The sequence below is a fragment of the Nyctereutes procyonoides genome, unplaced genomic scaffold (assembly GCF_905146905.1).
Source record: "Nyctereutes procyonoides isolate TBG_1078 unplaced genomic scaffold, NYPRO_anot_genome, whole genome shotgun sequence".
Taxonomy (NCBI): Eukaryota; Metazoa; Chordata; class Mammalia; order Carnivora; family Canidae; genus Nyctereutes; species Nyctereutes procyonoides.
This window is the reverse complement of record NW_026575051.1, coordinates 25,785,148-25,809,517: the sequence shown is the minus strand read 5'-3', so window position 1 is coordinate 25,809,517 and position 24,370 is coordinate 25,785,148. Positions and strand designations below refer to the sequence as shown.

Genomic DNA, 24,370 nt, shown 5'->3' with positions numbered 1-24,370 from the left:
CTGTCATTTATTGCCCATTTTGTTATAATGCAACCTACTCAACCCCATTTCTCCATGCCTTGAGTCATACTTCTCTTGCTCTTGCTAACCCTTTCCTGACTCCTTTAAATACCTTTTGTATTTCTAAAAATTTCTGCACAATTACATATTTTATATAAATCTCAGAATGTTTTGCGTTCTGCGTTTCTATGTACTGATCCTTGCCCTCAGTTTTCATTGTCTTTATAATTACATACAGTCATGTACACATAAATGCATCCAGATACATAAGCATATAAACAAACATGTGAAAATAAGATGTGGTTACCCAGAGGCTTACAGTATTGTTTGAGTTGTCTTGACATCTCCAGAAATGGAGTCAGGTTTTATTTAAGTCCATTTGGAGATAAGAAAATAGATAGTTGAGAGAAGAAAGGTAACTTATCCAAACTAGAGTTCAGAATTCCTACCTCCAGGCCCAGAATGTAGCCTATCCAATTTATGCATTTATTTATATCACCTGTTTACTGGTAGCGATTTATTAGTCAACAGCTACTATACACATTTTACATACGCATCAAACACAAGCAGCAGCAGCATTAATACCAACTTGGCAAGAAGGGCAGTGTGATGTCTTGACTTTTCATTTCTGTTTTCAAAAAGAACACAAAGACTCCGAAGACTGGCCCCCCCCACAGCCCATGATAATGTGTAGAGAAAGGAACTTACAGCTCTGATTCAGAAATCTATGCTATTTTGATTGCAGCATGCTTAATTTCTGAATAGGTCCTGGCTGATAGGATCTCAGAAACTGAGGAAAATGAAAAAAGAGTAATTTAACTGGGATAAAGATGAGAAATGTAAGGCATTTATAATGTTTTTACCATGAAATCCTGCCTGTGATTTGCCTCACATTCATCATTTAACCTCTGAGTCTGCAAGTGGGGGTAATAATCCTTCAACCCTTCATCATTCACCAAGGTGCCTTAAAGATGAATTTGGTCTGCTCCTGATGCACTTAGGGCTCCTAGGAGATTGGCAGTGCATAATAGAGGAGGTTTCAGTAGCCTCTTACCTCATATGATGAACAAATAAATAATTGGGTAAATCCATGATTTTTGAAGCTTACATAAATTGTTTCAACTTGATGAATACTGTCTTTATTTCATATCATCATGTTATCAAAATAGTATCCTGATTGATTTTTTAATAAACTTGATTTGTAGAGCAGTTTTAGGTTCACAACAAAACTGAGAAGAAAGTACAAAAAGTTCTCTTTTATCCCCTGCCCTCACATATGCATAGCTTCCCCAATTGTCCACATTCCCCACTGAAGTAGTGTATTTGTTATATTTGTCACAATTGATAAACCAACATTGACATATTATTATCAAAGTCCATAGTTTGCATTACTGTTTATACTTGGTGTTGTCCTTTCTATGGATTTTGATAAATGTATAACAGCATGTATTACTAAAGATCAAATATTTGTCCTCTCCACCCCCAAATTCATATGTCGAAATTCTAACCGCAAGATGATGGTGTTAGGAAGTGGGACATTTGGGAGGTGATTAGATCATGGTGGTGAAACCCTCATGAATGGGATTAGTGCCTTTGTAAGAGATTTCAGAGAAAAAAAAAAAAAGATGGTTTAGAAAGTAAGCCCTCATCAGGCACAATCTGCCAGCACCTTGTTCTTGGAGTCTAGAACCATGAGAAATAAATTTCTGTTCTTTATAAGCCACTCAGTCCAATGGGTTTTCTGTTAAAACAGTCTGAACAGACTTAACTATATCTCCACCTTTGTAGTATTATAAAAAAATAGTCTGAATGCCTTAAAAAGCCTCTGTGCCCCACATGGTACCCTCTTCCTCCTCTTTTTGCCCCTGGCAACCCTAATCCTATTATTATCTCCATAGTTTTGCCTTTTCCAGAATGTCATATAGCTGGAATAATATAGTATATAGCCTTTTCTGATTGGCTTTTTGACAACTTAATAAAAGGTTTTTGTTTGTTTTTGTTTTTATTATTGTTTTTTTTTAACAAGCTTTAATTCACTTTTATTTTTCTTGTATAAAACTATGTGGTAGCCACAGCAGGAGCCTGGGTCCTCTGCACGGAGACTCTGGTGTGGGTCTTTACAAGATTGTCAGTGAATTCCTGATAGGGAGACTTGGTGAACACAGTCTCTTTCCAGAGATCAGGAGTGAGATAGCTGTAGGTCTTGGAGATCGCATCAAAAGTAGCCTTGGCAAAGTTCTCCAGGGTGGCAGTGCAGCCCCTGCCTGAAGTGTCGCAGTTGTCAATACCAGCCATCATCAGTAGCTTCTTGGGCACAGGGACTGAGACATTTCCTCCGTGTCTTTTCATGGCTGGATAACTTATTTCCTTTTGGTGATGAATGATATTCTGTTGTATGGATGTACCACAGTTGTTTATCCATTCACCTACTACAGAACTTTTTGGTTTCTTCCAAGTTTTAGTAATTGTGAATAAAGATGCTATAAACATGTATGTGTAGGCTTTGGGGCTGAACTAAGTTTTCAAATCCTTTTGTAAATACCAAGGAGCATAATGGCTAGGTTTTATGGTAAAAGTATATTTAGTTTTGTAAAAAACTTCCAAACTGTCTTCCAAAGTAGCATTCCAAAGTAGTACCTTTTGCATTCCCACCAGGAATAAATGAGGGTTCTTATTGCTCCACACACTTGTCAGAATTTAGTGTTGTCAGTGTTTTGAATTTTTGCCATTTTAATATGTACATAGCCACATCTCTTTGTTGTTTAAATGTATAGTTACCTGATGATATATGATGTCAACCCTGCTTTCATGTGCTTATTTCTAATCTGTATGTCTTCTATGGCTAAGTGTCTATTCATATCTTCTCATTTTTAATATTTATTTATTTATTTATTTATTATTTTATTTTATTTTTTCATGAGAGACACACAGAAAGAGAGAGGCAGAGACACAGGCAGAGGGAGAAGCAGGCTCCCCACAAGCAACCCGATATGGGACTCCATCCCAGATCCCGGGATCATGCCCTGAGCCAAAGGCAGATACTCAACAGCTGAGCCATCCAGGTGTCCCTTGTTCATTTTTTAATCAAATGTTCATTTTCTTATGTTCGAGTTTTAAGAATCCACTGTATATTTTGGATCATATTCCTTTATCAGATGTGTCTTTTGCAAATATTTTTTCCTAATCCTATTTGTCTTCTCATTGTTTCAAAATCCTAATTGATTTTTTAAATTTATCTTGCATTACTTTTTTTTCAGATTATTTATTAGCTTTCAAATGAGCATTTGCATTTGATTCTGAACATAATACTTCTTTGTAGGGCTGCCTGGATGGCTCAGTCGGTTAAGTGTTCAACTCTTGATTTCGACTCTGGTCATGATCTCAGGATTGTGATTGGGCTCTGTGCTCAGTGAGGAGTCTGCTTGTCCTTCTCCCTCTGCTCCTCCTCCACTCCCTCTTTTTTTCTCTCTCAAATAAATAAATAAATAAATAAAATCTATAAAAAAAAAACAAAACAGACGGTTCTTAAAACTTAGTTAAGCAGGAGTTGGCAATTCTTCCAACATTGATGTATAAATATGTAAATATATTAGAACTATATTCTACATAAGGATAAAACAGAAGATGAGATTCTAGGAAGTTTGAGTGAAGTCTCAAAACTCCAGTTGTGTTGCAAACAATTTAGAGAAATACCAAAATTAATTTGGTGAGAGCAGAATTCTCTGCCTTCACATATGCATCCTCACCTATATAAACATCAATAACTTAGAACAATATAGATCTTTAAACCAACAAAATTTTACAAATACCTTTTTAGCTTTTTAGAAGAAAGCTATATGAAAATTGCTCACATTAAATTCCAAGCCTCAAAATGGCTGATTTGCAAAGATCAGCCTAATTAAATTTGGAATTAATGTATTTTAGAAACCCATGGAAATTAAAACTCTTGGAAGAATGTTTTTGTTCATTTTAAAAATCAAGATTTGGGTATGTATTTCTAATCTATAAATTGTCTGGAGGGTGATCAAGGAAAGAGACCCATAGATCTGCTCTGTACTTACTAATGCTTTGGAAGCAATATCTGTGATAGCACAGAAGACAGCCAATTAATGGCTTTTGTGGTTTGCTAAATGCCTGAGTAAAGTTGAGGTGTTTAATAACCACAGAAGCCCTTTACTGCCACTAGAGTCCTAAGACTCCAGTAGCAATTCATATTCTAGACCAGCATTAGAGCTGGTACAACAAACCAAAGTATAAATCTATTTTTAAAGCATTTTCTTTCTCCTTTCTTTCTTTCTTTCTCCTCCTCAAAGCATTTGTTACTATTTTTAATTTTTTTTTAAATTTCTTTTTATTTCAGTGACTTTACAACAAAGAAGTACACGAAATGAGATGATTTGCAAAGCAAAGTATCATTTGAGTATGTGTTTTGTGAAGAAATTATTACATAAATTGGCAAGAATACATCTACATTTCCATGTGCACATAGCACCTTCAATCATTTGTATTTCGATGCTATAGTAAAAAAGTAAAAATTCAATACCTGTTCTCCTTTTGATATCTATGGCAAACTTCTTCATGAGAAAGTCTTGTGGAGACAGGTAGGGGATTATTTAGTTGGATTATTGTGATCCCTTTTTCATTTTCCAGCTATAGAAGTAGAGCCAGAAATGACTTGTTCAAAGGCCCAAATCTAGTGTAAGAGGAAAACTTGAGTTCTGCCCTCATTCCAACCTTCCTTTTCTCATGTCTAGACTGCCCTAAAAGTCTTCTACAGTAATTGAGTTTCTGCAGAAGAAATGAATGACATCACTCTGACTCCATTCTCTCATCCACATTCCTGAGTGATCCTTCCAAAACCTGTCCATTGTGATGCCATCCTGTAAGAACTCATTATCTTGAGAACACAAACCTCCCAACCTGCATTCTCTCCACACACCCTTCTATGGTCTACCTCAGACATGATGCTTTAGGAAATTGGATTATTGGCTGCTGCTCTACTCTATCATTCTGCTGCCTTTACATGTTCAAATCTTCCTGGATTGTTCTTTTTCACCTCTAACAAATTTTCACCTTTCTTTTTGATCTCTAAATGCCTTCATGTAAGGGCATTATTTTCCCTCTTGTGATTAATAGACTGTGTCTTTGGCCTTTATTTCTTTTGTAAGCAAGAGTCTTAATGACAAGCTGCCCATATAGGAGAGAATCACATCACACCTTTAAAAACTCCCAATTTAAAAAGGCTCCTTGTTTATTGGTGTTCAATTTACCAACATACAGAATAACACCCAGTGCTCATCCCGTCAAGTGCCCCCCTCAGTGCCCGTCACCCATTCACCCCCACCCCCCGCCCTCCTCCCCTTCCACCACCCCTAGTTCGTTTCCCAGAGTTAGGAGTCTTCATGTTCTGTCTCCCTTTCTGACATTTCCCACACATTTCTTCTCCCTTCCCTTCTATTCCCTTTCACTATTATTTATATTTCCCAAATGAATGAGAAAGTACAATGTCTGTCCTTCTCCGATTGACTTATTTCACTCAGCATAATACCTTCCAGTTCCATCCACGTTGAAGCAAATGGTGGGTATTGGTCGTTTCTAATGGCTGAGTAATATTCTATTGTATACATAAACCACATCTTCTTTATCCATTCATCTTTCGATGGACACCGAGGCTCCTTCCACAGTTTTATGCTGATTATACCTTGAGGCTCAACCACTGAGGCACCCAGATGTCCCCCATGCAAAGATTTTTTTAAAAGATTAAATTTGGAAGGAACTAGTAGCAGCAAGCCAAATAAAAAGAGAACTTAAACAACAACAAAAAAGGCATGCACATTTTTTTATATTTTATACTCTTTTCAAAGAGCTTCAAAAAAGTTGCCATGACTGAGTAGGTTGTTGTTTTCCTGATTAATAAACACAGAAGGAATCATTACAGTATTTTCATTTAGGAAAAAATAAAAAAAACTTCTAGGAAAGATTTTTCTCAGGAGCCACCTATATAGCTCTTCTTAATTAATACTTTTCTTTCTAAAAGAGAAATGTAGGATCACCTGGGTGGCTCAGTCAGTTAAGTGTTTGACTCTCAATTTTGGCTCAGGTTATGAGCTCAGGGTCATAGCATGGAGTCCTCTGTCTGGATCCCAGCTCATTTCAGAGTCTTCTGGAGATTCTTTTCCTCTCCCACTGCTGCTCCTCTGCTCATGCTGTCTCTAAATAAATAAATAAAATCTTAAAAATAAGTAAGTAAATAAAACAGAAATGTAGAATTCAACTTTTTTTAAAAAAATAAAACTAAGTAAAAATATAGCAGCCACTAAGATCATCTTTAAAGCATTGGGAATAAATTATTTTTAAAAATGATTTGAGCCTACACTGATTCAGAACATAGTAAGAAGGCATCTTTCCTTGCCTAGAAAGAGGAACATTTAATTTCATGAACAGGTGTAGGGATCTAGTCATCTGTAGTAACTTAAGTCCTGCTGGTTCAGGGGCTTTCCTCTACTGTGTCTCCAACACCAACATCAATGTCTAGAACTTACCTGCTCCTCAAAAATATATTGAATAAATGAAATGGCTTATTTAACAAAACTTCATTAAGCACTTTAAAAAATCTGGTTGGTTAGATGCATTACTATCTTGAATATATTAATTCTTTATGTCCAGTGGAAGCCCCAGGATTATAATATTATTAATAAAAATTACTATTAATAAAAATCACTCACCTGTGCCATATTCTATCAATGTTTTTCATGCACAGAATTTGCACTCTTATGTAAATGTATCCTTATCATGATGATTTCTTTGTTAAAAAAAATTTAGACCCATTTGATCAATGTATCAGTAACTATCAATTCTGTGTTAGCCAAGAGTTAGTTTGGTTGGGTTTTTTTTTGTATTCATAACTTAAAGTAGATATAATATACCAAAGTATTAAATCAATGGCTATTTCAATTTAAAAATCAGAAAGAGCTCCTGTATCACATGTGCAGGAAAATTGCCAAGGAAATTTGCTGAAGAAAATAGGGTCATTTCAGCTCTATTTAAACAAATGGAACTTGGTGTTTTTAGAATAACAATCCAAATCTCTCATTTATCATTATCTAAATAGTATCTACTACCTTAAATCTAACCTGAAGTAGTGGCTGATTTTATAACCTAGATAGGTGAAGTTATAAAACCAAATACATGAGTCAAATACACTGAAATACGTGAATCCTTTGGTGTTCAATCAAAGGTCTTGGATCCTAGAACTCATAAATCAGTGGCCAATGTTTGCAAATGTTAAATAAATCAGAGAGAAAATAAGTCAATAATCCTACAAAATATCTTTCTAAAATCTGTATAGGTATCATCTTATTCTTTGATGATTTTTATATCATGTGCATATGACTTTGTAATGGGGGAAAAAAGAGAAAACATTCCTGAGTGACAGAAATTGCCATCACTAGCAGTTCAAGATATAATGTCCATATTTTTACTTTGTGATATTCGATGTTCTTTGGTGAATAAGCTTCATTAAGCCTTCATATAAACCTTGTGCAGAGTCATGCACCAAGCAGATTCTTAATAAATCTAAATTGACTGTTTTTGACCACATTTTGTTAATGAGGTTTCCTGGTACCATGCCTGGGCTGATTAAAACTCACTCTGTGTTGGCTAAGAGATGTTATCTAATAGCCTAAGATGTTTTGCTAAATAATATCCAGCACAGCACTAGTTTTCTGAGAGAGCTTCCTACCCATTCTAATTCAGCTACATTTTTATTTTGGCACAGGACCCATTACCTCCCAGACTTTCTTGTTTATTACTGTTAGTGAAAGTGCCCTCATTTAATTGTTTGTAGGAGCTTAGGAAATCCCAGGTCTCTTTGTCATGGCCCAGACAGGTTACATTTCATTCTCCCCTGATGTCATCTGACAATCTTGGCATTGGTAGAGCCAAATATACGTTCACATGTTACCAGTGGTTATAATCACAGTTTTAAATGTGCAGCACCAATGCCCATCAGAGTCTCAGAAGAGGGAATCTGGCAGGAAAATGGTCCCTCACTGTGCCCCCAGGTAGCCTATCTACACCTGTCATCACCTGGCATCTATACGCAAGTGAAATAATCTTCCCAATTTGTATTTGGGCAAAATGCCATCATAACAGATGGACATGAGTGTATGTAACTGGGAAATTATGCATATACATTAAATATGCAGACTATGAGCATGAGTCCTTTCTAGGAACATCCAAACATCTGTCTGCTCTGAGCTTTTGTGTATACTGTTTATACCATATGCTGTCACAGTGGGAGGGCCTTGTCAGAGATGCAAAAAGGAGCACTCATGAATTTCATGGAAATTGTTTCATAGGGCTAATTTGCCTCACCCTGAGCAAAAGAAATATATAACAAGTATTGTGGATATCTTTGTTATTATTTCAAGAGGACAATTTTTTAAAACTGATTTTGTTAGCAAACAAGCAAAATTTTTGGACATTATACGGAAAATAAAATTTGAATAAATTCTAAAAATGTTTTTGTATGATATGCGTGTGTTATTTTAAAAGTTCACTGTTACAATCCCTTCTGTCTGAAACCAAAGCTGCAGATCAAACCAATCAGCATTTTTAAAACACCTTATAACTCACCCTCAAGACAAAGGGTATTTTTAATGTGTGCATGATTTATTTACTGCTGGTATACCCAAAGTAGTAAAGCATTCTTTATTATTTAAAGTGTGAATTACCAGGAGTTTGGAATCTTATCTAAAATAATATTAAGGGTCATCTGTAAGTATAACTTTCATTTTGTTCTTGAGAAGAACATTGTCTTTATAATATGAGTAAGGTTTACTTCAAAAACTTTGTAATATTCTGGCTTTGCATAAAAATTAAATACATAAGACTTTGTTTTATTATTATTTATTATTTTATCATGAATTATAAATAATATTTTTAAATAATATTTTATATTACATTTATTAAATGTATTTGTTATTTATTTATTTATTTATTTTATTACTTATTTATTTTAAATGACTGGAAATTACTTTTTCCATTTTTTTTCACCCTAATTGTCATAACTTTTCTTTGAACTTTTCTAAGTCCCATATGAACTTTCTCACATGCTTAGGTAATTATTTATCTACCTTTGTTGTCTTTCTCAAGGGTCTTTTAATATCAAAATAATATCATAAAATCCAAATTATCATAATTACTACTGATAAACACATTTTTACTTTTCAGTGAATGTGTGTGCTAGCAAATTGGGTATTAAAATTATAAATGCCATACAACTACAATCACCCATTCATATGTGTAACTATTTTATGACTCCAGAACCTTAGAACTCAGTACCACTCAGGTGAACTATGTGTTGATATATTTTTGATAAGATAACATTTACAAGGTAAACTTGGAATGTTTTGTTTACTTGTACCTTGAAGGTTTTATATAACTGAAAAAAATATTTTATATAACTGATGCTTCAGCAACACATACCATAATTAAATGTTCAGTCGGTTATACTAGCTTCAGGTAGACTCATATTCTAGTTATGAAAGATTAATTCAAAATTAGATCTGTGCTTAATGAAAACCAGAAAAAGCAGTATAATACAAAATTACAAAATTTAGAATTTATGAAATTATAGTTACGTTGTAAAAATAATTCACATAATATATTCAATCTAAAAAATATTTAGTATCAACTGTCCTTACATGTGGCCATTAAAAGTTTTCTTCCATATTCATTTGGAAAATGTAGATGCTTCATTACTGTAAATATAGTAGTGTGTATAGTTTGGCTATCTAATTAGAAAACCCTGAGTTTATTATAAGACCTGGTCATTTAGCATTTAATGATTCCTTCTTTCATCTGGTTAATGTTCTACTTCTAGCCATCTCTGCACCTAAAAATGTCTTTTTTTCCTTACCTTTCCCAATCGTATTATATACTTCCCAGTAGAAGACTCCTAATTTTTTTTTGTTATTACCCATATTCCCTCTCTCTTACTGCACCACACACATGCACACACATTTTTTCATTGTTGCTACAACTTATCTGAGCCAACCAAATTGTTTCTGATTTCCAACCCAAGATACAGTTTGTGTTTGTCCCCTCCATGACTCTTTCATATTGTCCTATTAAGTGCAGTGTTAAAAAATTGGGCAATATGGAATTCATTTTCTTAAAAATTGTCAACTACTACCCTTTCTGGTAATCAGTAATCAGTTTCACGTTTCACGTTTAATCTGTATGTAACCATTTTTAAGAGAACAGCAAGTACTCCAGTTTAATCAGAGTATAAGGTGTGTTGAACAAAATAAGCTCCACCAGCATTCGCATTAATGTATTTATCAAAGCTTTCAGCTTTGTAATCTTAGGAACTTGGTTTTGTCAACACTTTGTATGCTCATTTGTGCCCTCCAACAAGCAGATGCCAAATTAGGATTATACACATGAGGATTTTGTTAGAGAAAATACGCTTGTAACAAAAAAAAAAAAAAAAGGAGGGAGTCAAGGAAGACTGAGGAGCTCTCACACTCTCACACTATAATATTTGATTGAAAGGAAAGAAAGATGGAAGGGCCCAGACTGTCCTTGTGCAATGACATTAAAAGCAAGTTCAAGGGCACCTGGATCAGTCAGCTGAGTGTCCAACTCTTGGTTTCAGCTCAGGTCGTGATCTCAGGGTCGGGAGATCGTGAGCTCCACATCAGGCTCCATGCTTAGCAGGGAGTCTGCTTGAGTCTCTTTCTCACCCTCTCCCTCTGTCTCTCCCCTCCCCACTCTAAAATAAATAAATCTTAAAAAAAAAAAAAAAAGCAAGTTGAGCAAGGCTGTCAGAGAATCCTTGAGGCACAGGAAGAAGAGTCCCTTGACTCCCAGGAATGGGCCCACTTCAGCATCTTGACCACATTTAGTCATTGACTAGAAGTTGTTCTTGGGGAGCATGGCCTTGGGAGCAATAGGATTTCAGAACAGAGCAACTGGGATTCTTGGTCAATTATATCTGTAGTTAGAGGTCTGTATTCTCTAGTCCACCACAACCCTGGAAGATGATCTGTTTCTTTAAACAGTATCGAGCCAAGTTCATAGAAAACTTGATTATATATCAACAATAGTTATTTTTCTGTCACTAAGAATTAACCCACAACGTCCAGTATTCTTGTCAATAAGATAAACAGATTCTCTCCATGTTAGCAGGTCTCTGTCTAGAAACTGAATGCTACTCTGCAGCTGGATCTGTATAGACTGAATAAAGTATTTTAAGTGGACAATTCAAACTTTAAAGGCACGGGGGTATCATCACCTTAGCTATATTTACCTCCATGCTAAGGAGTTATACCTGCTCTAAGAAACATGGAGATCACATCTGGGCCTGTGCACCTTCCTTTGGACAGGAGAGGAAAAAGGCTGCTGAAGTATGCCTCTCTGATTTTGGTCTCTCATGTTCCATGCTGGCTGGTCCCCTCTGTATTTGTTAGTTTTTGCACAAAAGCCACCATGCTGACTCCAAAGCACCACTTCATTATTTATTTCTACCTATTCTGGGGGTAAGGTGTTTTTCTGATCTTCATCAATTTGACTCATATTGGATGGCCAGGATAGCCTCACTAATACGTTTAGGAACTCACATGGAATGGTCGGAGGGAAGGGGTGACTGGAACCTCTCTCCACGTGGTCTCTCATTATCCAGGAAGTCAGCCTGGGCTTTTTCACCTGGTGGTGTAGGTCTCCAGTAACAAGAAAAGGCAGGCTCCAGAATGGAAGCACTTTTCAAGTCTTCACTTTTGTCACCTTTCTTCTTGTCCCATTGGCTAAGGCAAACCACATGGATAATGTGTAATGGTACCTATCTAAGGTATGGATGCAGAGAGGCCTGATCAAATTGAGAATTACTCTTTCACACTATCTAATTAATATATTTCTCCTCAGCCTCCTCTTCCCCTCCTTCTTTATGAGTATACAATGCATAAGGCTACATCCACATTATTACATTTTCTGATTCTGGCATAAAAGTAAAATTTACATATATTGAATTCATCTGCAATTGCTTAATTTTTAAATTTCAGTGTTGCCAACTGAAAAAATCTGTATCTTTTTACAATCCATAAGGACCCTGAGAGTTCCTAAGTGTTCCTGAGATAGGAAACGGCAAAGATCTCCTTGCCAAATACAAATAATACATGGGAAAATTATTGAATTAATTTTTCATTTTAATGGTGGCTGGTCAGTTCACTAGAAGTATCAATTTGTCACATTCCCTGATCCTAATGAAATAACAGACATGTTTATTCTTCAGTTTGGTAGTTGCTTGAATGTGAAAATTAAGAGCTAGAAGTGGAATACGTATGACTTGTTAGAAACTCTAATTTTCTACCGTAACTCTTCTGTCAGCCAACTGTGCTGAGCCTATTATGAGATGCTGAAGAGGATGAACATGAAAGCAACATGTTAAAAATAAGAAAATAAAAGCTTTGGAGTGACTAGTACTTTGCTTGTAATCAAGGTAATTTTTGGACCGTGAGCTAAAGCTGTGCATTAGAAATCCTTGTAGGCTGAATGCATCCCTGCCTTTTTCTAAACAGAGGTGTGTGGGTAAGTATGCACCGTCTTCATTCAATATCACCTTAACACATATATGCAAAGCTAAACTGGCGACATTTGGTGACATGACACTCTTGTTTGTTGGGCCCACAGCTGGGCTTCAGATATCATTTCTGTCCTGCTTTTTACAGATATTTCTAGTGTCCACTTCTAGTCTCTTCTCCAGCACTAGCAAATCCACTACATTGATTTCGCTTAAACATATGTTTACTGAAAAATAATTTAACCAATTATTCAGTGTTGTAGTTTTCAGGCAGGTGTGTGTGTGTGTGTGTGTGTGTGTGTGTGTGTGTGTGTGTTTGTGTATTAATAAAAGGAAAAACAGGTAAAACTGATATTTGTTTTTTAAAGAGTATTCATCCTTAGTGACTCCAATCCATTCTTTGGTCCCATTGAAACCATTGATATATTTCCACACTGATGAAAAATAAAGAAAGTCCCTTTGACTTTGACTGAATCTTTGGTTGTTACTGTGAAATTTTGCTGTGGCTATCCTTCCATCATCCCAATGCTAGGACACCAAACATTCCTTATTTTTCAATATTGCCCGTTAAGTTGTTTGGTTGGATTGCACAGCTTCTCAGTTGTCTGAAACTGTGCTGCATTATCTGCCTTTCTTTATGGTTTTAATGATGTCTATTTTGAGCCTTGAGATTACCCCTCTTTTGGTTTATGCATCAAGAGCTATTTGAGTATCATGCATTCACAATTTACACATATCAACCCTGTAGAGTTGTTTTTCAATAATCTTTAAGTTACTCATTACTTAGGTATATACCACAGTTTGTTTTTTTTTTTTTTAGGATTTATTTATTTATTTATTCATGATAGACATAGAGAGAGAGGCAGAGACACAGGCAGAGGAAGAAGCAGGCTCCATGCAAGGAGCCTGATGCGGGACTCGATCCCGGAACTCCAGGATCGGCCCTGGGCCAAAGGCAGGCGCTAAACTGCTGAGCCACCCAGGGATCCCTATACCACAGTTTTGTTCTGTATTGCTCTCTTTCCTTTCCTGGCTAACGCATCAAGTGATATCCCAGCACATTTCATCCGATTTCCTGCCGAGTACTTCCTTGATAATAGAAACAACTTCAATTTCTCTATATAAAAATAGGAATTTAAAGTATATACCCTTTTACATCATTTTAGATTTTCACAGACAGGGCTCCAAAAAACAGATGAAAAATGTCCTTTCATATTGTGATTTGTTCATCTCAAAGGACCCCCATGCCCCATTTTAACTCATCAGGTCATGTTTTTTGTTTTTGTTTCCCTAGGACTACAATGATGAAATTCGTCAGGAACAGCTACGTGAATTATCTTACTTAAATGGCTCAGAGGACTCTGGTCGTGGCAGAGGTATTAGAGGCAGAGGGATCAGAATAGCTCCCACAACCCCTTCCAGGTATATTAGCTCTTACTTGAAATAAATCAACAGCAAACAAGGATGGCAAGCCTTTGCCAACTTGCTCTGTGCTATGGGCCCAGCTAGGAATAAACAAATCAACAACAGCCACCATGACAAAAATAATGACAATGAATGCTTACATAACACATAAGCACTTTCATAAATTAACTCATAGAGTCTTGCATACTAGGGTTAAGTATTATTCACAGGTGACAAATTGGGGTTCATAAAGGTGTCAAGAATTTGCCTAAGGTTACATAAGCATTCTGACTCTAGAATTCACAGGTAGAGCCGAGCCCTTAACAACTATCCTAAGAAAATAAGAGGGCATACTGAGACATCTTTGCGGTTCTGTCCTCAGGATTAGAGCATGCAGATGATATATAATTATTTGCCTTTTTTTGAACCAGGATGACCTTGCATGAAGAGAAGGTTAAAAATTTGTCTGTGCCCTTGAATTGTAGTCTTTCCAGGTAGTAGAGAAATAGATGATGATTAGCTAGATAGATAGTCATTTAGATATATGGGTAGATAATACGTACACCACCAGTCGAGAAAGCCAGAAGCACACTTCTTGTATGGCTAATGGTAAGAGTAAAGTTCAGGTATTTTTGACTTTGCAATGTCCTTGGTCAATGGAGAAGATTTTATTTGATATTATTCACTTCACAAAAAAATTGGAATCTTTCTGCATCAGAATTTGTTTTGTATGATTCTGAATTAGTCAAGCTTTCAATAGAAAGCATTGGTTTGTGAAGAGGTAAAGTAAAAAGTACTCAGAGACTGCACACATTGACTGTGTAATTCAGTCATTCTCTCTACCCTATTAGAGTTGGCCTTCAAATCTCTAAAGGACATAGATCTAGAATATTATTTCATACCTTGCATAGAAATCATCTTCAGAGATTTTAGGATACTTTGCTGATTCAATTTATTATTTATTAAATTATGCCTCAAATTTTGTCAACCACCAGTGTAAAAAAAATCAATTTTAACATTTGAACCATAAATACCTGCATTTTTCAGTTAATCAGAAAAAAATTAAAAATGATAAATATCCATTTAAAATAACAAGGCAATAGTTATTTAAAAATAAAATGTGGCAATTCTGAAAATTACATTTGACTAAAGGAAAACTTCTTAAAATCTTCTAGAGCTTATTATTACATTTTTGTCTCTAAAGATGAAAATAACTCTCTAATGCTAATTAAGAATATTTTATAGCTAAAAATTAATGTGACATAACTGTTTTTATGGGCATACTTCTTACAAAATCAGTCTTTTATAAAACCTTGTACATTTCTAACCTCATCATGATGGGTTGTGAAATGATATCATTGCAGGTCATCCTAATTTGATTAAATCATCTGCCTTAAATAATGATATTGTCACTTTTGTAATTTCCAAAATGCCAAATTTGGCAGTTTTATATGGTATAACCTAATATATATTTAGAAAGTCTACAGAGAGGGGACAAATTTTTCTCTCCTATATTCCTTGAAATTGAGACCATTTAAAAAAATAATCCATTTAACTTGCTTTTGAGATTATAAAAGCATATTAATAGATTTTGTTTTATTACTGATTTTCCTTAATGTAATATTAGCATATTTGAGTGGACTATATAAGATTTCAATTTCAGTAAGATTTCACTGTAAAATATTAGTTTAATAAACCATAGTGCATTGTGTTCTAGATTATTAAATATATTAGAAGAAAGATTTGTTTGAAAGTTTTGCTTTTTAATATCCCAAATACACAAATCTGATACTACATATGGAAAAAGAAGATAACATTAATATTAAAATTTAAACCTTGCTTCAATACTATATTGATATCATTAATGTTTAACATTAATGGAAGGAAATAGACCAGAATTCTGTTGTCTTCTATTTCAAACCACATGATGGAAAGTATCTACAATTAAAAAAGAATAGGGAAACAGTCTTACCAAACAGCAAATCATATTGATTAGGAAGCTCTTGAAAACATGAGTTACTGGATGCTAATTTGTACATACTTACAAAATTATGACTTTTTTAAGTCATTCAATTACAAATATTCAAAAAGAATGGTGCCTGGAATACTTGAAAACTTCTATAATAATTTGTTGAAAATGTATTTAATTAAATCAATTTACATTTCAATGAATATATCTATAAAAACTAATCTTCACATAATTATGCATATAAGAGAACTAGGCATTACATCTATATATTATAATAATTTATAGTACATAATTGAAGAATTAGGATATTTGACATCTCTGACACAACATCACCACTATATATTACGAGCAAACTGTAGAAAATAAAACAATAGGGGCAGATTTTAAAAGTTTTTGTTTACTACAATGAGAATTAGTACATAGAACTAATGGAGTTTGTGAAAGAAAGGAGTAATCAGAGCTGTTTCTAAGAAAGACTACTACTCAGTCATTGTTGTGATAGAGGAGAATTAGAACAATCAAAGAGAGACAGACAGAAAGACACTGACTTATGGCAGAGAAGCCAGTAAGAAGACAAGCCCATTATCCAAGACAAAAATGAACACTCCTTGGACTAAAGAGATATAGGACTGGGTTAGAGATTAGAATTTATAGGGATTAGGGCCCAATTAGATGTTGGAGAAGAAAGAACGGCCCATGACAAGGATAACTCTCCGATGTCTAGCCTAGGTAGAGATTAATGACATCATCAACTAAGATCAGGTGGAGAACCAAGTTACACAAAGAATATCATTATTCTTATAATTAATCCAAAGCCAATGGATTGCTAATGTGACCTCGATCAGGTGACTTGTACTTTCTGTGACTTGGTACTCAACCTTTAAAGTATCTCAGAAATAGCTACATAACAATGTTGTCAAGAACTTTCAGTTAGATGATACATAGAAGGCAGTGGTTCCCAAATTGGTCTGCACAATGGAATCACTGAGAACTTCCAGCCATTAGAGATTGTGATTTAATTGGCCTGGGGTGTGGTCTGTAATTTAGAATTTCTCAAAGTCTTCATGAAATTCTAACATGTGGACAAATTAAGGAACCCCTGATATAAGGCATATAATTTAGGATATGGCATGTGTTAGGAAGGAAACAGGTAATAGTCATCATTAATATTAGAGAATGCAAGGGTCCAAAGAAGCCATTTCCAGCTAGTAATCAATCCACACTGATAATAATAAGTTCAGTAGAATAGAGGCTGTAAATGAATCCGGTGGATTTGGAAACTGGTAGGTTACTGGCAATCTCAGTCAAGAGTATTTTCAGCAAAGTGGGGAGGCAATAACTAGATTGCACTCAGTTCAGGAATGAGTAGGAGGTGGAGAATTAAGGATGGAAAACTTTCAAAGAGTCAGAAAAATGAAGAATACTGTAGTGTAGATTCAGCCAGGGACAATATCCTAAAATAAGTGATGTGAAACTTGAGTTGAATTGGAGAAGAGAGATGTGAGATTAAAATTCCGAGGAAAGAACACAGTGTATAGGAGGTGATGAGTCAGATTCAAGAGACAAGTTTGCTAGGGCTGTGTCTGGGACACAACTGATGGAGGAATAGGATGAGAAATTAGATTTGATGTTGCATTACATAATTCAAAAAATATTTTTAGACGAAGGAGAGAGAGCAAGTGGGGAGAGGGAGCAGAGGGAGAGAAAGAATCTCAAGCAGACTCCTCTGAGCACAAAGACCCACATAGGGCTCAATCTTGCAACCCTGAGATCATGACCTGAGCCGAAATCAAGAGTCGACACTCATTCGACCACCCAGGCACCCTTAGCATCATATAATTTTAAAGCAGGAAGAACTGTTATAAATTTAGAGATCTGATTTTACCCATTAGGAAAAAAAAAAAATCCACCTTAAGCCCAGGGAGTTATACTACCTGTGACTATTCAGTGGGATAGACAGGACTTGTGAATGTATTGTAAAGCAGGGTGACATATAATTTACTACCCACACCTGGACACTTATGAGAGTGTTAAAATGCTAAACTGAATAAGAAGCTAGGACAACGGTTGTAAATCAGAACTATTCTGGGCAAACCTGGACATATGCTCACCCTACTTAAGAGAAAACCGATAGAATTGGTTTGGAGCTTGGAGGCCCAGTGAAGGTAAAATTAGTCTTTACATCCTTTTCACAGATGTGTGTTTATTATCATGATAATATAGTACAGCGTATTCTCAGCTATTGTTATATTTGAAGTGGACACTGGGCCTTCTGGGTCTTTTGTATTTCACCTTCCCCAATCCAGGAGAGCATTCTCTGTACATTAGACTTACAATAAGTTCTCTGATAATTTCTCTATTCATCAGCTCTATAATCTATTTAAAACTTTTAAAAGCTCTACCAACATTCTTACTGTTCACTCACAAAAGCTCATTTTCTGCAAGCAAGAAAGAGCCAGCTGACTGCTATTCATAGCAGAAAGCATAACCTATATCCCCCATCTGTGGGCACAGCCAAACAGTGTGATTGTTGACATCCCAATGATCATCATTTTTTTCCAAAGCTTTAGTGTTCCTGCTGAAAGCAGTACTTTCTGGAGGCCAGCCTTTCAGACATAATAAAAAGTGAAATAACCATGCTTTTGCCCAAAGACTTCAAACACTCAACCTTTCCAAAGGCCTTGGAAAACCATAAAAGTTGGCTGCAACCATTTGATCTTAGGCTTTTAATACAAGTTACTTTTGTGTCAAGCACCATAGTACAGAGCATTCAATCTATTCTTTTATTGCAGAATCCTGATGTATTTCACTAACACTATAGTTGCCATAGGAAAATAAATTACATTAGTAACTGTACCGGTTCAGGAGGTTGTATGAATGATAACAAATCAGAGACAATGAATTGTGATTTCAATGACCTCAAGCTTAAGCTACTAGAATGAGCAGAATGATATCACCATGCTTAGAGTTACACATTTTATTAAGGATGAAAGTGCAAACTGATTTTTTTTTTTTGTAAATACAACATTGCACATCGCTGTCAATAACCTCCAGCATGGAGGAGACATTGACATTCAGCAGTTCAGTTTCATAGATGGTCCAGTGAGTCATACAAGTTTCCCCTGCCATCCGAAAGTAGAACATGCCTATGAGACCTTTCATAAGCTGAAATGGCATAAAGCAAAGAAGCAATTACCATTAATTCATATGGAAATTTTTTGAGTGTTCCCAGACCCCAGAAAAATAACCTCTCAGGCTTTTCTGGTACCTCAGGACATATCTTACTAATGGATGCACAAAATAAATGGAGATAAAGCACAGATGTTCACATAGTTCAAAGCTCTGGTGGCTTGATGCTGAGATGCTGAGTGTAGTTCCCAGGGAAGGAGCTTGGTGGGGCCACTCTGGCTGCTCCGGGAGCACCCTGCCCCTATAATGGCTTGCTACAAAACAAATGCTGAATGTTACTTTTGCTTTTCATCTTTTTTTCATAAAAGCAGACATCTGATTTCTTTCATTAGTGAAAACAGGTGCTAAAAGGCAAAGTTGGCATAAAGTGAACTTTTGAAAAGCAGGGAATACCTAAAGCAGGGAATACTTATATGATAGCTGAAGCTCTGATTTGGGTCTTCTTGGCAAATCTGGAATAAAATGAGAGTGGATTGGTTTGTATTTGGATGTTTTTTTTTTCATCTTATATTAAAATATTTTACATGATTTTCATTATGAGTAAGTCATAGCCATCGTTTACAAAATTTATTCTGCGGTAGAGGTCAAAATACTTTATATATGAAAGAAACAATTACATACACATGCACACAAACAGACACTTGTGTATACAAATAAATTTGGTTTCCTTCCCATCATATGGAGGTAAGATGAGAACTCTGTGTTAGTTTCTGTCTCCCATCACTGGTTTCTCATCTGTACATACCTGTTTCTCCTAGGGGCCGTGGAGGTGCCATTCCTCCTCCCCCACCACTTGGACGAGGTGTACTCACCCCTCGAGGGACTACTGTGGCTCGTGGAGCTCTTCCAGTGCCCCCTGTAGCAAGAGGTGTCCCTACCCCACGAGCCCGAGGGGCACCAACAGTACCGGGATATAGGGCACCTCCTCCTCCAGCCCACGAAGCTTATGAAGAATATGTAAGTACCCTCAAAAAATCAGTTGTTGGGAAGTGTTCATTTGATTGGGTTCCAGGCTGTCTCTCAAAGACATTCATATATCATGAATGTAGCAGATGATGTTTGTTGAAGAAAACAAATGTCATATGCAACAGAATTTAAGCAGTGCCTTTAAACAAGAACATTTTGAAAAAACCTTCTATTTTACAGGTGCCATGATTATTGGTACCAGATAAATAGTTTGCATTTTAAGAATCAAACTATCCTGAGATTTTCTTATTCCTTAGGAGGTCAATCTCAAAATGGAAATAATTATGAATATAATATAAATTGTCAAATATTCAGAAGTTTCTTCTGGGACATGTTAAAGATGAGCATAAAACTCACTCAGAAGTATTTGACAGATATAATGGATTATATCATAAACATCATTTGATAAGAATGTAAGACCATGTGACTGGTCTTTCATTTAAATATCCTTGCTCTCTCTTTCACCATATGAAACATATGGGATTGGAAGATATGAAGAATTCAAAAAATATAGAATAAGCAGAAGAAACAGTGTCTATATGCCTCCCCCTCCCTTCCCAAACACTGTGTCACTGGATACACCCTTTGGCCTTTCATCCAGGTCCTTGATATTCTACTGGTTACATTGTATTCAAGTCCCCATGACTGGAATATTGTGAAAATTATATAAAGGGACAGTTTCCTATTCACTAGCATAACCATAGTGAATCTACTATAAATGTTAAAGTGAATTGATGCAAGCCAATCACCCTATGAAACAGATTCATGTTGCCTTTAACCTTTCTATCTGGCTCATCCCTAGTCTAGGTGTTATTTCATTCAACCATTAACAGACAGGCTGTCTTCTTAAATGCCCTTTGTGAATAGTCACTTATTAAACATAAACTCTTTAAGGACAGTTACTGTCACATCCTGGGCACTCAAAACACATAAATGTTTAATGCACTGTTTAACAACCAAGTAAAACTTACCCCAAAATAAAGTGACCATGATTAATAGATATCACTAAGAATGTATTAGTGCTTAAAGTATATTGGTATTTGGGAATAACGTTACTGCTTAGTACAGAACATTGACTAATATTTGCAAGAATAAAGAAAAATTAAGTTTAGAAATCCATTTCTATGGGAAAAGGGGAAATGTGTTCATCTAGAGTATCTTTTATACCAAAAAACTATATTTTATACAGTATCGGGTATCAATATTTAAAATCTTTAGACAATCTTAATATCGCAAAATTAGAAACTGAAAATATATCATACCCTGTAAATAAGACCGGAGGTCAGAAAACACAGAGCCTAGTCTTGATTCATAAGACATAGTATATATAAAATATATAGTATAGTAAATATAAAGTATAATATATATAGTATAGTATATATAATATATATAGTATATATATAGTATAGTGTATATAATATATATAGTATATATATATAGTATATATATAGTATAGTATATATAAAATAAGTACTTGTTAAATGGATCAATTAAAAATCCACAACAGGAGTGATGGGATTTTTTTTTTTTTTTTAATCACTGAGAAACCTTTTGGCTCTGCCATCTTTATTTAGGTACATTGTTGCTATGATGTGTTTGTATCTTCCAAATAGAAGTTAAAGCAATCAGATCTTTATTTCAAAAATTAAAAGAGAGAGAAAACCTTTTTAGGTTATAGTGGTCATCATTGTTATTTATCAGAAATTTTACCTGGCATGTAGGGTACTGTGAAAGAGAATAAGATTGGCAAAACATTGTAGGCTTGGGTGCAGCTAAGGAAACGCTGTAGCCTTTCATGTGCATTCCAACTTAGAGTTGGATAAATTACTGGAAGGCAGGCCAAACAGTAAGGTACAAAAACTTAAAAGAGTTTATAGAAACACAATTGAGGAAGATTATATTCTGAAGGGGGACCTCGGAGGAGGGTAGTTCTTAAAGTAAGTAAAAGGAAATATATGAAGCCATATAATCTGAATTTTTTACTTAGATTTTAAAGATTCTGGTCCCTTTGATTCATTCACTCAGTCATTTCACGAGCCTCGCTCTTGTTTCGGGCACTGTTGTGAAGGTCCTGGAGAGGTAGCTGTGACTAAAACAGACCAAATATCTGCTTTCATAAAGTGTACGTGTCATTGGGAGGAGACAAAAACCAAACATATATTAGTAAATGAATGAAGTAATGCCAGGCACAGAGAACTGTTCTGGTGAGAGGTGGAGGGGGGGCGCTACCCTCACAGGAGCTGTTAGGGAGGTGCTTTGCAGGGAGGACTTGAACAAATGCCCAGTGAAGCAAAGGGCCAGGCTAAGAGGCTGCCTCCATAAAAATCATCCTTGGTAAAGGAAACAGCGAGCATGAATGTCCTGACATGAAACCTGCTTGGAATATTTGGGAAATGAAGGAGGACATGAAAGCCGGAGCAGAGTATGCAATGCAGAGATAGTTTAAGGTCAAGAGATGGACAGGCCATTTCATGGTGCTGTTGGAGTTTTGGGTAGGAGACTGGCATGATCAGATTTACATTTCAAGAGGTTTATTCCACCGATATCATGGAGAACAGAATATGGGGTAGGGACGGGGGTTGGTAGAAACAGAGACCGATGAGTGACTCCTTGGAGTCTGCTCTGTGGACAAAATAATGACTTGGTGGGAACAAGAAGAGATCAGAGACTGAGAGCATTGGCAAAGTGATCTCTGAGGATCTGATGATGGACTAGAGGTAAAACTCATGAAAAAAGAAACGAAAAGGAAATTTTTGTTAAGTTTCTGTGAAGTGCTGGCTAACCTGACCCTTGGACTGAACAAGCAGATTGAACTGAGCGATCATTTATTGAAATGAGGAGTGCAGGGGAAGGAAGCGGAAAGTCTGGCCTGTAGGCAAGTCAGTAGTGTTGCTGGGGGAACAGGCCCTGACTTGTGAAACACACAACAGCAGCAGCCCGAGGTCTGCACTCTCACCGTGTCACTGGCTGTGTGATCTATAAACCTGCGAAGGCTTGGATGTCCCTTCTGCTTGGATTTTCCTTTCTACTGGAAAAGGGAAATGTGTTCATCTCACATATCTTTTATACTGTATCAGGTAGCAGTGTTTAAAATCATCAATCTTAAAATTGCAAAATGAGAAACAGAAAATATATCCTGCCCTGTAAACAGCCCCACAGTTCAGGAAACCCAGAGCCTAATCTTGATTCTGTTATCTCTTTCCTGAGACATAGTATGTGTGACATAAATCCCTGCTGAATGAATGAACTAAAAGCCCACAACAGACATAGGGGGGCATTCTATGAATATAGACTAATGAAGTTCAGTAATAGGCATGCCATCAGGCCTTACGAAAGGTTTAGAACGAGGCACTAGGAAATTGTCAAGAATATCTCCTCATATCTCATTTCTGTTTTCTGCATATATGTTTCCATTCACTTTAGTTTACAGAGTGGATATGTTGGCTTATCTGATCAACATATGTCCACCCTAGGGCTGCCACACTTGTGATCAGTTCTTGTCACCTACAGATCCTGACTAGTTTATCTGTCTCTCAATCCTAGTCTAGATCCCCAGGTGAGGGAATCCTATTCACCCAGACTTCGCAAGTGGCCAATGCTAGTCAGTCAGCTATGACTGGAGGATGGTGTCTGGAAATTAAGTCTGAGATCTACTACTTATTAGCCACCAGTGGCAAGGATAGGGTAAGGGTCAAGTTCACACAATGTAAGCATGGTTATTGGGAACCCAACCCCAACGATAATATGGGGAGACACTAGTTTCCAGAGAAAGAGAAAATATGAACTTGGCAAATATCCTGTCTCCAATAACATACTCTTGATAATGGGAAAAAGATAACTATTCTTTAAAAACCCTTTTATGCCATGTTTTATTAAAACCTGTCATATGTCATATTTAATTTTTCCCTGTAAACAATGAATATGTACAGAGTTTAAAACATGGCTGATAAGCTACTGACAGCAATCTTTGCCATCACAGTGCCAAGCTCAATACTCAAACTCAGTACCAAGCTCAACACTTGAGATTAACACTCTGCTCTAATTTTAAACTATTGATTCCTCTGTAAGGGGTAAGAAAAACAAAAGTTTAAGTGTCTCAGTAACAAAATAATAGCACCATGCTGAGTTGACGGTAAAAATCTCAAAAGAGTTCTTAACTTTCAGACAAAATTTCTTAGAAAAGGTTCCCTTTATTATAGATGACACTGTGAGCCAGTTCTCTTTTCAGACTTTTCTTTCTCTCCTGCTGGGTCCCAGCA

General features: G+C 35.9%; 1 protein-coding gene across 1 annotated transcript in view; it reads left to right on the top strand.

Moving 5' to 3' along the window:
- KHDRBS2 (KH RNA binding domain containing, signal transduction associated 2) overlaps window positions 1-24,370 on the top strand; it is a 546,592-nt gene that overhangs the window by 342,997 nt on the left and 179,225 nt on the right. Inside the window, exons 5-6 of the mRNA XM_055330453.1 lie at window positions 13,878-14,005; window positions 19,904-20,102. Coding sequence (XP_055186428.1) covers window positions 13,878-14,005; window positions 19,904-20,102 — 327 coding nt within the window. The remainder of the gene's footprint in view (window positions 1-13,877; window positions 14,006-19,903; window positions 20,103-24,370) is intronic.